Source organism: Alligator sinensis, unplaced genomic scaffold (assembly GCF_000455745.1).
Source record: "Alligator sinensis unplaced genomic scaffold, ASM45574v1 scaffold747_1, whole genome shotgun sequence".
Taxonomy (NCBI): Eukaryota; Metazoa; Chordata; order Crocodylia; family Alligatoridae; genus Alligator; species Alligator sinensis.
In genome coordinates this window covers 621,020-636,354 of record NW_005842254.1, presented here as the reverse complement: position 1 = coordinate 636,354, position 15,335 = coordinate 621,020, and the positions used below count along the sequence as shown (strand labels likewise).

At 41.8% G+C, this 15,335-nt stretch overlaps 1 protein-coding gene across 2 annotated transcripts in view; it reads left to right on the top strand.

The window, feature by feature from the left end:
- Positions 1–13,940, top strand: part of EEF1E1 (eukaryotic translation elongation factor 1 epsilon 1) — a 28,375-nt gene extending 14,435 nt beyond the window's left edge. For both annotated transcript variants that reach the window (XM_014521768.2, XM_006027592.3), the window contains exons 3-4: positions 4,571–4,666; positions 13,253–13,940. In XM_014521768.2, coding sequence (XP_014377254.1) covers positions 4,571–4,666; positions 13,253–13,393 — 237 coding nt within the window. In that variant the 3' untranslated portion in view covers positions 13,394–13,940. The remainder of the gene's footprint in view (positions 1–4,570; positions 4,667–13,252) is intronic.
- Positions 13,941–15,335: the final 1,395 nt, after the last annotated feature.

The window sequence follows — 15,335 nt, the reverse complement described above, 5'->3', positions numbered from 1 at the left end:
CCTGCTGGAGGCTCAAAAGCTTGAGTAAAGCTGGATACAAGAATAAGAAAATTGTATGAAGCAGTTTAATATATTCATGAGACTTATGTAAGGTATTTCCAAATACCCATCCCCAGAAGTGGGAGCTCTGAGACTCTTGAAGAGGCGATACATGTTAAGAGACAGGCCATGTTGCTCAGTGGAGTACACTATTTTGGTACTAGAAGGTTGTAACGGAGAGCCTGGGGCTCTCTGTTCCTGTAGGGAAGAAGCAGCCCAGCAATGGAGAACCGCGAGGCAGGCAAGGCACAGCAGCTGCAGGTCACTTTTGGCAGTGGGGCAATTAGGCCAATTAGCAGGCACCTGCAGGTAGCCCAGGGACTCTACTGACAGGAAGGGGACAGGGCTCTGGAACAATATAAGCCTGAGGCTTAGGCTAGCAAGCTAGTCTCTCCCTGGCAGCCACAAGGTGAAGAGCTCCTGGCAACTGGGCTCCTGAAGGGACTGTGGTGCTGCATATGGATCCCTGGTGAGGCTCAGGGAGCTCACAAGGATAGCCCAGGGTGGGGAGGCTATCCTAGTTGAGAGGTCAGGGAAAGTTTTCCCTCTTAAAGGGGCAGATGGCTGCTTCTCCTTTTGGTGTTTGTTATAGCCCAGGGGCTTAGTGTTTGTGTTGGTCATACTGGTAGCTTGGGTTGGGACAGTAAGGGGCAGTATACAGAGGTCCCATTAGTACCTGAGGGGCACACAGTTGCCTTGAGCCCTGCCATACTACACAAGTGAGTACAGAGCCCAGAACAAGGCAGAGCAGAAGGCCACAAAGCCACACAGGAGTGTGGTGCCTGAAAAGGCTGGACCAGAGCTGGTGCCTCAAAGCCAAGTCCAATAGCTAAGGTGGACCAGCAGGCCATGGGAGAGGCCCTGTTCCCCCGAGCAGTACCAGGAGTAACAAGGAATAACGGCCATAAGTTGATGGAGAGTAGATTCAGGCTAGACATCAGGAGGCACTACTTCACAGTCAGGGCAGCTAGGATCTGAAACCAACTTCCAAGGGAAGTGGTGCTTGCTTCTACCCTGGGGGTCTTCAAAAGGAGGCTTGATGATCACCTAGCTGGGGTTGTTTGACCTCAGCATCCTTTCCTGCCTATGGCAGGGGGTTGGACTTCATGATCTGCTCAGTTCCCTTCTGACCCTACCAACTATGAAACTGTGGGGGGCCAACCCCAGGAACATGGTTCTGGTATGTAGGAGGAAGGATGTGGTGCCAGGCCGAGGACCTGATCTGGCCTGCAAACAGGCTATGGGCCATCCCCTCATGTGGCCTGCAAGGCCAGAAAGTTGAGCACCACTAATCTAGATACTGGGATGGTTACATACAATCAGTTTGCAGTGCCAACAGATTGAAACAGTAAGAATGAGGTGTCATATGTGGCAGTTAGTATTTCTATGAAGAACAGCCCCAAAAAAGCCTGAAAGAAAGAGTTAAGAAAGGGGAAGCTGTCCATTTAGGAGCGTATATTCTTTTTGCCAACCACCTTAGGGCTTGAGGAAGATTTCAGTTCAATACCATTATCACTTCATCACTGGTGCTAGAAATTTCAACCAAGAAGTTACTGTCCCAGTTGCTACTGGAGTGTCCTTATCTGTGGAAAGCCTTATTGCGTGGTTATGATGCTGGAAATTAACTTAGCACTCACTAAGTAGGTAGAATGGGATCTTTGTGGTATTCTTTCAAGAACAGGAATAGCTGATAAATGATATACTCGGAAACAGAATGGCAAAAAATGTGTTAATTTCCCTAAGAATAATTAATGTTGAACAAGTTCTGTGTGTTGAATTAATCTCTTTTGACTTTCTAAGCTTTATTACTTTTCAGGTCTAAATAGCTCAACTTGTCCATCCTAAACTCTTTTTTTGAAAATGGGATTTTTTTAAAACTTAGTTTGCTAAATAACACCTGTTAACAATAATTTATTTAATATAAACGAGTAGCAAACTTATTTTACCCACCCTGAGTTTGCTAAATAACACCTGTTAACAATAATTTATTTAATATAAACGAGTAGCAAACTTATTTTACCCACCCTGAACATATAAGCAGTCCTATGTATGTAAGAATGCTAGTTTGCCCAAACTAAATGTCTGCCTTTCAGAAAGTAGCAAAACCAGAAAATAAATGTATTGCTTATTAACGTATGTTGTCAAAGTGTTGACGGTTTTTTGTTCACTGAAGAATAAGTACAAACATATATATAAAATACTATAATTGATGGTGTATAACACCTATTATGTGCATTAGAGACCTGGGGAAAAATAGTGGAAGGGAGGCAGAACTAAAACTGTATTTAGTGGTTACTTCTGATTGCAGTGTTGACTTTCTAGGGAGTTTTGTTATGCCTATATGGCTCCATTTAGTAAGTCAAATATGATTAATAAGATAAATTTTGGAGACCCTTAAGTCTTGGAGGTCTGGTGAAGTCCCAGATGATCAGGTCTGCAGATTGGCTCCATACCCTGGATCCAATACATACGGCTGGGCTGGCACTGGCACCACACTCAGCACAAGCCCTGACCCAGCCCCACACACTGAATGAAACATAAAAGTCTAGTCCAAGACCCATGGTCAACACTGCAGCCAGGATAAGGCTCTGCAGGTTGTAGGTCCCTACCTTGAAATTAACCTGTGTAGGGGCCAACACTTCCATTTATAGGGAAAAATCAAGGAAAGAGGTTATTGTGTGAACAGCAAGTTGGTATAACTGAGTTAGTTGCCATATTCTTTGTATTGAGGTCAGATGGTTTGTAAATTCTCTCTGTTAATAATTTTTTGATTTTCTGTGCCATGTATATTTGAGACAAAAAGGGATTAGGGAGCAACAGTAGGGACCAACTAGACTAGAGTCTAGTTTCTAATTGTACGTTTGATTATCCACTGTTTTCCCCTGCCCCAGATTTCTTTAATGAAGCTAGTCCCCCTTGAGATGCTATGTACCCAGCTCATCCCATGGTAGAATTTTTGGGGGGAGACTTGAAAAACATCAAAAAAGGATTTGTGAGTTTTTTTACTTAAAACTTTCCACAAGCCAAACTTTGTGGTGTTGGCCTTAAGAAGCAGCTTTATATTTTTGGTGGGGTGTCTATTCTAGGTATTTTCTTTCATCTCTCTCTCACACACACACACACTCTCTCTCTCTCTCTCGCTCTCTCTCTCTCTCGCTCTCTCTCTCTCTCGCTCTCTCTCTCTCTCGCTCTCTCTCTCTCTCGCTCTCTCTCTCTCTCGCTCTCTCTCTCTCTCGCTCTCTCTCTCTCTCGCTCTCTCTCTCTCTCGCTCTCTCTCTCTCTCGCTCTCTCTCTCTCTCGCTCTCTCTCTCTCTTTTGGGAAGGTTGAATGAAGAGAGAAATATTTTTCCAGACTTACAGAGCATACAGCAGACACAGAGCCTAATCTTCAGTTTATTCTCCCTACCTTTCCTGCTCAAACAAAAGCTGTAACCGTAGCTGCAGCTGTCTGTGGGTCTATGATTTTGAACAGAGGTAAAAATAGTCTTGGGGCTGTGAAATAGAAGAGAGACCAGATATAGCTAGTAGACCAGGGCAGGCAGTTATTTCAGGCGGAGGGCCACTTACCGAGTTTTGGCAAGCCATCAAGGGCCACATGGGTAGTCCCGCCCCCTAACCCCTAATCTTTGCCACCAGAAGTCCCTCCCTTTGCCCCCTGTTCGCTGGCACTTCTGTGCAGTAACATCATAGATGTGCCCATTAAGCAGTAAGACTGAGCTGTGTTGTCTGTTCTTGGAATATGGAGACCTAAATGGGTCAGCAAGTCTCTTATCAGAGTAGCATTGTATACAAGAGATGAATGTAAGGGGATGCAGAAAAATAGAGCCCTTTATCTGAATTATGGTTTGAGTACTTAAAACTCTATAAAAAGCACTCAAAGCGTACAGTAATGCGGATATAAAACTAGTTTTCATTGAATATGTTTCCTCGTTTGTTGTTAACTACTCTGAAATTCTACTTCGGTATGCCTCCTCTAGCACCCACTCTTTTGAATGCTTCTTATATTCAATTAGAATCTTTTAGAGAGGAACCCACTTTGAACTTCATAAAATGTTTGAGCACAACTTTCTGCCTGTGAAATGCATATATCAACCCATTTTAAAATGTGAATACCTTTTTGTCTGAGAACCTATTTTTGTGGAGTCCAGCTAATATCCAAAACCACCACCCCCTGAAACCACCCTTTTAGACTTCTTTACAAGATAAAATAAAACTAAATGTCAGTCTAGGAATGAATATGCTATATGCTTTAACTATTCACAGACATATTTAGATTTTCTTATTTACAGTATAATTTTTGTATATAAAAATGATAGGCTAAATGCTTTGAAACATTTTAATATTGTGTGTTAGGAAGTATTGCAGACTTTGGTTTGAAATAAATTGACTCTTTGATTTATTAAAGGTGATAAATTGACTTCGAAGGACATTTTCAAGTACTGCAAGTCTTAGCAGTATGTAACTTGTGTCACTATTTTCCTGGACACTAGCATTATATTGCCTTTGTAACGGTTATTTTATTTTATTTTAGGATCTTAACTCGTACCTGGAAGACAAAGTCTACCTTGCAGGAAACAACTTTACCTTAGCAGATATTTTAATGTATTATGGACTACATCACATCATGGTAAGTAATATTATTTTTCTGTTTATAACAGCTATTGCTTATGTATTTAAAGAATAGACATTTTCATGCTTTAGTAGTTGCAAAGGAAAACAAAATATATATTTTTTACAAATGTTAATTATAGTATAGAAAATGGGCAGATTCACAGAAGTGCTTTATATGCTATTTTTTTGTAAAAGATTTGATTCTTATTTAAAGTAATATTTAGCTGCAGATCTGTCAAAAAGGAATAATAAATGTAGTAGTATAGGGTAATATTGCTTACAAAGAGCAAAATCCAGACATCTAGCACAGACTGACTGAAACAGAGGCATGGCAGAGGGAAGAGCAAGTCTTGAGTTCTTGTGTAGGTCAGGTTATGTTATATGTTTAGCAGTGCTACATTAGGACAAGTTGCATTGCATTTTGGAATCCTAAAGCATAATTTTAAGGGGTTTTAATTTGCTGGCAAAAAATGTGATGGGAGTAGTCGCACATGTCAAGTATGTACCGTATTTATTTGATTATAAGGTGAAGTCCTTGGCCTCATCTTTAACCCCCACCCCCATTCAGCATGGAGAGAATCAAGCCTCATCTTCTGATTGCATACAACTTACCTGCAATCAGAAAATTCACAAAGGATGGTAGTGTTAGTGAGAGGGCCATGTGAGGCCACCAAGCACATGGCCAGTCAACAGAGGGTGCCCAGGCTCCCTTCAGATTTATGGTTCCTGGCCAGCTGGTGAAGGGTCACTCCAAGCTGCCGCCTGCCAGTGTATGCCAAATTGCTTCAACAGCCTCTGGCCAGAAACCCCACACACAGCTTGAAATAACCTGGTAGATGCTGGCCAGGCACTGTCCCCACAGCATGCAGGGTTTCTGGCCAGCACCTGCTAAGTCACTGTGAGCTGCTGCCCCAACGGCAGGTGCTAGAGCAACCCAGCACATAGCAAGAGACTCGTCCAGGCTGCCAGTTTGTGACTAGTTGATCCAGCACCTGCTGCTGGGGCAGCAGCTCACAGTGACTTGGCAGGTGCTACCCAGAAACATGGGGGATGATGCCTGGCCAGTGCCTGCCAGGTCAACTTGAGCTGCATGTGGGGCTTCTGGCCAGAGCTCAGCATACAGTTCGAAATGACAAGGCACTGGCCAAGCACCTGATGTTTCAGCAGTATTTCTGCAACAGGCAGAAATCACAGTGGGGAGACTGCAGGGGTGGAGCAGTGACTCCAGTTCTGGTGGCAGCAGTAGTATGGGCTGGTTGAAGTGGCTTGTGCTCAATGTTAAGCTCCATTAAAGCAGCTGCTTTAGTATTGCTAATCCCTGCTGCAGAAATAATGCTAATCCCTGTCCTAGAATACCAGTGGAATGAATTGCAGGACTAGAATTTCAGGAATGTCCATCTTTTACATGTTATACAAAGGACTAAGAAAGTGTATAATTTTTGTTTTTAAACAAAATTGTGTGTACACTTTGTTTTGTTTATAGTCAGTTATGAGAATACAAATGAGATGTGGTTAAAAATTAGGTGGGGGAATTTAAGCATGTTTTAAATTCAAAGTTCGGTCTAGAGTAGACCACCTAATCAAGAATAGATAGAAGTTATTCCTTTGGGAAATAGAACAGATGGCAGGAACAAATGACTTGGTGCTCCTGGGTGACTGCAAATGTCTAGATATTGGTTGGGAGAGTATGTAGCATAACATTAGTCTCCAAAAAATTTATTACGTTTCATAGAAGAAAATTTTTCTGGCTCAAAAGATATAAAGAGCAAATAGTGGGGTGGATCTCTTACAAAAATAGGGAAGAAATATAGGAGCTAAGAATTATGAATTATGTATTCTTTGCTCATAATTCTACTGTGTTCATTCTTTAGTAAATGGATAAAAAGTTTTAAAAGCTTAAAGTCCTATACATTTATTTTTTCTTGATATGGTAGTTGTTCTTGGGGAAAAGGAACACAGTGCTCATTCCTACCTATTCCAAGCTTCAGGGTGGAAGGTGCTGAGTTCTTTCATGGCAGAGGTGTTAACCTCATTGGGTTCCATGAGCCAGATGAGTGGTGTGAGCCACTTCACTGGCCCAGTGAACAGCATGGGGCTGGATCAGACCTATGGACACCTCTTCCCTCCCTTCCCCCCAATCCCCTGCATATGCCATATCCAATGCTCTGTAGCTGTAGGACTGCGCTACCCACCCTAGAATGCCTGCAGTGGGTATTGTGTATCCTGCACTGGCTGGATCAGGCATGTGGGGGAGGTCCTGAACTGGCCCCACACAGCTGCCACATGCGGCGTGTATCCCAGGCCCTTTGTCCAGGACTGGTCCAGCACATGCCACATGTGATCTGAGTCAGTTCGAGACACTGGGCTAGCAGTGGGGGCTGGATGATATGGCTCCGCAACCCAGATCTGGCCCATAGGGCCATATCTTTAACACCCCCTGTCTTATGGTATTCCTCAGGACCGGCTCAACATTGATCAGTTGATGCTTGAGAAATTTAAAATTTTCCCCGTTGTTCTTTGCTGTAGGAGAGGAGAGGAGGTGTAGATGGAGGAGCTGCCCTTCCAAAAATGTTGGGTGGATCATTGGAAAAGGCTGCTGCTTAACAACAGCTTTCTATTTTAGATGCATCATTTTTCATGCCTTAATTTGTAGATGGATATAAACGTAAGACCTTACCTACTAGTGTCCCTCAGTGATATCAGTAAATTTTAATGTAAAAGTTCAAGGCAGAGCTGGACCTTTGTGAAGTAATTCTGTCACTAGGAAAAACAACCCTAAATATATCTCATTTCATTCCTCATACCTCTGTAAGAAAATCTGCTTATTTTTAGGACTACTAATACTTCAGCTCTTCATTCTCTCTTTCTCTGGTTCTTCCTTCCTCCCATTTTCCTAACTACTAACTTCACTTTAATTTCTTCTGGGCAGCATTTCCTAACTCCTCACATGAGGACTTCATGCCAACCGCCTTAGCTTTCCCATGTGTTAAAATGGACAGTAACAAAACAGTTAACGTGTATTTAAAAACTGGAATTGGAACCATAACAAGTGAATGAGGAAAGTGGGGTTCAGACCCAACCTTTTTTTTTTCAAGTTGTTTGAAATCCATTTGAGAGAGCACATTAAAGATTTATCTTTAGCATTATCATCATCATTTAGTGCATTAAAGACTTATCTTTTCAGCCCTGAAGATTAGAAGCGATCTTATATAATAAAGACTTTGATTCAGAACCTCAGTATACAGTAAAGTTTGCACTCATAATATAAAAACATCATTTCGACCCAAGAAGCCTTTTCCCAACCCTGTGTAAGACCCGGATTTTGTCAAACAAGTCATGAGTTACTTGTTCTTGTGTCTTTAAACTGAACATCCATATTCCTTGAATGTGGGTGGACAAATGAGGAACAGCTGCCAAGTTAAAAACAAGGGTTCCAGGAAAAAGAGGAACTTGGCAGTATTGTTAGGGTATAGCTCAGTCAGTGAGCATTTGGTAAGAATAGTTCCTCTGTGGCTAAGAAGTTAGATTAGCTTTGGTACAGAAACTTTGCTTTTAAAAAAAGTAATCCACTTTTTAGCAAAACTATGTGCTCTTTGCTTTTTAGAGACACTTAAGAAATATTCAGTACAAGGGCTTATTTGTTCTATTTATGCTCTCCAAATCTTGCTGGACCCAAATAAATAAGTCTGAGGCTTCTTGTTGAATTAATGAAGTTCACTAATTACCCATAATACTTAACATTCATCACCAAGAAAACTACCTCCAAATATAACAGAAAATTCTGACTAACAAAAAAGTATCATGTTTGGATCAAATAATTAGATGGTTCCTATTCAAATCTTATCTGATGAACAGAAGGCTACCTTCCCAGGTTACCTACAAGTCCCCAGCTGAAGAGATTAGCCAAGCTTTTGTTGTTTTGCTTTAATTCCAAAAATCACTCTAAATGAATTCTAATGAAAATTTTAGCATGCTTAAACTATTCTTGCTGCTTGCCCCCTGTAAGTGAATTGATGTGCTTGCTGCCATGCAAGTCAGCTTTGCCCCATTAAGAGACTTTCAGACAGTCCACACAGTAGTTCACAAGTGCCCGCAGATCCACGTCTGGCTTTCCTCCCTTGGGAGCCCCTCATCCAGATTTTGTAACTACAAACAATAATCCTTAGCCCACACAAACAAAAAAATATAGTAAACCTTCAGCATTTCTCCAAGCAAAAGGCCCTTTAGCTCTACCCCTTCCTAAAGGCAAGTGCTTCTGGGTTTTTCTGCTCCCTGACCACAAACTGCTACCTCCCCTGCTCAACTTCTCTGCTTCCCCCCTCCTCTCCCTGCTTAGGCTTTAAATTGCCAACTAATCCCTCACAGTTGGGCTTCTACCCCAGGGCTGGCTGCCTCCCTTCAAGGGACAAACTGCCTTGTTACAGCTCCAAATGGGGCAAGAAGGTTATTTGTAGAAACAGGTTATTTGGGAAAATATGAGAGATTTTATTTATTCTGCTGCATATTGCATGTGGCCATTTTTCTTTTTCATTTTAATTTAAAAAAAATGAAATGGGCCTACTGATTTTTAAATTATTGCCTTTTTCTGCTTTAGATTTTATTATGATGCATAGCATCCTGAAAATTAGGGACCAGACTGCTATATGGCACCTCTTTATGAAGCATGGTTTCATTTATTTTTTGTGCAGTATTTTGTTTGAAGTTGATACTGTATTTCTAAATTTATAAGATAATGTATCCAGCTATCCCAGTGGTTTTAAAACGTCTTAAAGTTTTCAAACTTCTTAACTTCTGCCACGGAATCCCTATCCCTGTCCTAAAGACTGATGCAGAGCCAGCTGATACAGCCTGGCAGCAACAGCACAGTGCCCTCCACCCCGCTCCACCATTACCCTCAGTCTCTTTGCGGAACCCCTGATGTAAGGTGACCATATGTCCTAGATTGGCTGGGGCAGTTCTGGATTTTGGAAGCCAGTCCTCACTGACTCGTAAAAATTTAAAACAAGCATCCCAGGCAGGGAGGCAGGAGCTGTGAAATAGGAAGCCCTAGCAGACAGCAAAATTGCCTTAAATTAACTTGATTAGTGGAATGACCATTAAGGAGGGGATTGTTAACATGTATGAAGAAAGCAATAAAGCAGTGGGTTATTGGCCACTGACTCCTTAGCTGCCTGAACAGTAATACCAGTGGTGCCCCAGTAGAAAAGGGCGGGGGAAGATACTGTGTTTTTTGTTTTCACATTGGTCGTATGGTCACCCTACCCGAGGGGTGGGCAAACTCCGGCCCACGGGCTGGATCCAGCCAGCAGTGGGCTCCATTTCCCAGGGCCCCTGGCCGCATGGCTGGGGCTGGTCTCCATGGAGACCCCAGCCACAGCTGTGCTGGCAGGGCACATGGCAGGGTGCCTGGGGTTGCCATGGACACCAGCCCCAGCCCCGCTGGCAGGGCAGGGGGCTGCTCCAGAGTGGCTGGGATCCTATGGCAGGGGCTGCTTGGTTGGGGGCCAGGGCAGAGCTGCAATTTGCAGCCTGCGCACTCAGGGAAGGGACGTGCAGGCTGTAGATCATGGCTCTGCCCCAGCTCTTTGCAGCAGTGACAGCCTGGTCTGGAGCAGGGGCAGAGGAGAGATCTGCAGCCTGCAGGTCCCTGCCTGGAGCGTGCAGGCTGGATCAGGTCTCCGTGGCAGCCCCAGCCTTGCGCATAGTGCAGCTGTGGCTGGGGTCTCCATGGAGCCCGGCCCCAGCCACGCAGACAGGGGCTGCTGGGAAATCAAATCTGGCTGCCAGCCGGATATGCCATTTTGCCCACCCCTGCCCTACTCTGATGACCTATCGTGGAACCCCAGAGTTCCCCAGAACACAGGCTAAAAACCACTGGGCTATCCTAATGAAATACTATTTTGACAGATTTTATTAAATTGCTATTACTATTTTTTCATTTCTTTCCTCCACATTGCTTCTAAATTTGTTTAAATTCTTTCAAGTGTTTAGCATGTCGTAATGTTCTGCTAGCTGAAAGGCACGCTGCTTGAACAACTTTGAGACTCTTGTTCACAGAATTTGGAGGAGGAAAACTTATGCCTGCCTCCAAAATACCATTAAAAGCAAATACCCTTTAAAACAGATAGGATTTACAGTTTATTTAAGAGCTGAATTCTAGGCTTCTTTTATGATGGTTGCTTTGGTGACCTTTTATCAACTTTGCATAAAACCAGCAAAGGCCCCCCCCCCCCCCCCCTGCCTTTTACAAATAAATAAATAACCAAATTGAGCAGCAGCTGCTTTGCTATTAAAATAATTGCTTAAATAGCAAATAATTATTGTACTAGCAGAACAGCAGCCTTTCCTAACTTGGGGGAATTATCTAATTTAATGAAGAAGAACAGAAAATATCTATCTAACAAAATGCTGTATGAATGCCATGAAAGTGATCTCTAAACAATTAACCTAAGAGTTATGTTCTGTGTAAAAAGTAGAGCAAGACGCACAGTGCTTTTTTTAATATATTGCACCAATAGAGAGTACCTTATGTAAATAAGCAAAAATAATTTGCTTGTTCTGCCAGGAGAATAAAAGGTTTTTAGTTTTTGCCCTTCTGATAACTTTCTTCCCCTGCCTATGCTAAACAGGACCCAACAGAAATAACCCAACTGATTTTTCTCCTATGTAAAACACAAGTTACTAGTTTACAACTAGTATGTGGAGGTTTGAATCCACTGCTAAATTTTAGTGTAACTCTACATTTTATAGCCAGGTTTTGCCCATTAAAATTACACATTTAACTTTAAGTGCTGTCACTAAAATAAAATAGTATAATCTAAAATATTTTAGGAGGCAAGGATTTCTTAGTGTGATAGCTTTTATTAGACCAACTAAAGTAGTTGGGATAAAGTTAGACAAGCTTTCAAATGAGACCTGAGAGAGAATCTCTGCATTCAAAACCTTATCCAACTTTATCCCAAATACATATTTTTGAGGTGCAAATATTTTGACCAGTTTTTACATGGTTCCCTTGCCAGGCAGAAAACTGAACTATTGTCTTGCTGTTCTTTGTAGGGAAAATTAGACTGCTACTTGTTCTCTAGGTAGAGCTGGATTTGTCAATCCAGCCTCTTTTCAGGGGAAGATGAAGTGATTTCAGTATAGTACTTTTTCTGAATAAAGGCAGTTAAAGGAGGCAGTCTGCCAGCATTGAAGCAGAATCATTTAGCTGAAACTTCAGGTTTTCTATACTCATTAAATTTATTTTAAAATGTTGAAGATTTGAAGAGGAGGAATAATAGGTGTGAATTTGTTTAGCTGTCCAAAATCTAATTTGCAGTGAACAAATTCAGCCATATTCCATTTAAATCTCGCACTTGCTTGACAAGCCCTGAAGAATCGATTATCAGCTAGTCTCGGTGCAGTACATAGTGTTGCCTGAAGTGCTTGCAATCTACTTTTGGGTTTAAACCATTTTTAGTCATTCATTGTTATGCCAGTTAGTATGGAAAGATTTGAGGGAGGCATATAGTATGAGCACATTGTAACTTTAACCTGGCTGTGGAGGATGTAATTCTAGCAAAAGAAATAAAACCCCTGTCCTAGTGAAAGGAGAACAGAGGAAATGAAGAGAAAATATTTAGCAGTGCAGTTAAAATTTCAATACAAAGTTTTCTAGGGTTGGATTAATACTATGTTTATACCCATGTAATTTTTCTGTAGCTGTTATAGAATTAGTGTGTGGGAGGGAAATCAAGCAAGAAACTACTTGGGTAAGTAATGCCACTGTAGCTGTCTGTCTACTTCCATCCCAGGGTAGCTGTCTGCCCAAAACAAGCAGGGGAAGCTTACCTGTCACCTATCCTTACGATATGGTGATAATGCCTAAGGCAAGCAACCATCTTGAAATAGCTGCTAGTTTGTCCACTGTAGATACAAAGCCAGTGTATACTACAGTGGTGCAAATGGATCATCTATCCACACCCTGAGGCGTTAAAGAAAATGTGGTTGTAAAATTAGGGTTCTTAGGGAAAACGGGCCACATCCTTGATTTCAGCCTACTATTGTCATGCAGGGGTTTGCAAAGGTGCAGTGACGTTAACCACTGTAGTTACTGCTGTCCTAGATACTAAACTGAGCCGTTTATCTGAAAAACAAATAGTTTAAAGGGAGCATAACTCCATTGTAGGATGGGATTTCCTATGATTAAATCAATCTAGCAGCTTTTGCTGATTCTCAAATCAGATTGCCCTATTAGAAACCAGATTTTAATTCTTTATTGCTTGGTTTGAATGTATTTTGAACGTATGTTTTTCTACACTGCTGACCTTCACATGCAAACTAGTCTCCGGCCTGAGACACGAGTCTTTTTCAGCAAACAACATCCAAGACTAGAGCCCAATAGGGAAGACTCTCTTGAGCCTCTGTTCTGTATATGATTATTAAATTATGCAAATTATTCTTGAAAATCTTGGGGTTTAAAGTTAACATGGCTTCTAGACTCATAACTTAATCAAGCTAACTTTAAAACTGCATTTTATTGGAACTTACCACATTGTTTGTGATACGGTATCAGTAGTCGTATGATTTTATAAGCTCTTGTTTTTCTTCCCTTGTTTAGGTTGACCTTACAGTGCAAGAGAAGGAGAAATATCTTAATGTGTCACGCTGGTTTAATCACGTTCAACATTACCCGGGTATCAGGCAACATCTGTCTAGTATTGTCTTCATCAAGAATAGACTTTATACTAATGCTCATTAGGAGATCTGTAATACCATATTGGAAGGGTAATTGGGAATTTTTTTTTCTGGATTTCAAAACTGCAGTCTTCAAAACCACTAGCTTTGCAAGCATTGATGTGTACTTCCTTATGTGAACCTGACCAGTTGATGCCTCAAGTAATAAAGTTGCATTGAATAACTATCACTTGTTAAGAATTTGAACTTCATAAAAGCAATTATGTGGCTTATTTGATCAAGTGTAACAGTAGTAAAAGACTGAAATCAAGCATTGAGTTTTATTTTTTATTTTTTTAAATTGAGTGTTCCTTTTAATCATAAAAATTAGACTGTAATGTCTCAGTCTTTAATGTAGGAAAGCGCAACTGTTTTTCCTTCAATTTTCACTCCTTTTGCTATTCAATGAACTTTACATATATTGTACCTCCTTGTTTCCATTTTGTTTTCCATGGATGTTTATGCTAGTTTTGTAAAAGTTATATAAGAGCTATATTATGTGCCAAGGATGTGAAAAAGGGAGCAAACAAATATTTATGTGATCTAATAAATTATTTAAAGTCTAGTCTTAATTTGGGTGTGATACTTTAATCTTTTTCAATTATTTTTCAGTATAAAATTCCAAGTTTAATGTCTGAAGTAAATTAAGCTTAAAAAAACCCCCAATTACTGTGGCATTTCCTATCTTGATTTAAGCTACAAAAAATCTTGACCTGACCAGGTAGAAACAACATACACACCAAAAGTTAGCTATTGCTTCTGTCTCTCCCAAAATCGAATCTTGAGGGTTTGCAGGTTTGCCTGTTTTTGTTTGAAAACACTTGCAGCACCTGTCACAGTAGTGTTCTGGGTTTCTCAGTTTCCACACGTTTCTCATTTTATATGCTATTCCCACACAAAAGGAAAGTGAAGCCTGAAGACCATGAAAACCTATCTTTTAAAGAATGCATTGTCGTCGTCCCTCGGTAATAAATAACTGCTCTGTCTAATGCATTCATATGCAAGTGGGAGCAAGTACTGGTAAGATTGAATTGACCCCTTTTCTAACTCCTCGGAGAACTTCGTAAAAGCAATGGTGGGGATGCTTTTGTTTGCTTTGTATTTTGGGTTGGGGGAGAGGAAGGGGAGGGGGTTGTTTTGTTTTGTGGTGTTAAAGGGAGGAAGAAAAACCATGCTTTTATTTTAGAATCCAGGAAGATCTTTGAGGCTTACTTTGTGGACTTGCCCTGTTCTCCAGTCAGAATTGGGAGTCTCTAAAGCAGTGGTTTTCAACCTTTTTCCTACCGGGACCCATTTGCCAAGATCAATGGCTTGTCCCAACCCACACCCCTCTGACCCTGCCAGTGCACAACCCACAGTCCTCCATCCCCACCCTGCCCTGCCGCAGCCTCAGCACCCAGCCACCTTCCCCCCCCACCAACCTTCATCTGGCTGTTGGGGCTGCTCCCACGACCCTGCCTGACTATGTCCTGGCCATGCCCCCAGCAGCCGCTGAAACGATGTGAATGCCCAGGTTTCTCCTTGCAGGCTGGAACACTGTCATCCTGCAAGGGGAAACCTGTGCTTTCACACATTCTTCTGGCACAGGCTCGTGACCCTTAGAAATATTCTTGCGACCTACTTTTGGGTCGTGACCCATCTGTTGATAAACACTCTAAAGGAGATGAATAGGTTTTTAACCCACGGTGCCTACATATGCATGGGAATTTGATTGTAGCCCTGCAGAATCCAAAGTCTGCACTGTTCTCCACCAGCTAATGCTCCAGTTCAGTGGTTGGTAATGTATAGCCTGTGCAGTCTGCAGGGCTATTGGATCCAACTCATAGAGCTCAGGGGCTTCAATGGTGATGTTGCAGCAGTGGGGAGCTTTGCCTGTGCCACAACTAAGAGAAGCAGCAGCACTGGCCAGTTCCTAGCCCTAGTCTAGCCTGCCTCTAATCCAAGCTGAGTTATTCTGGCCTGCCACC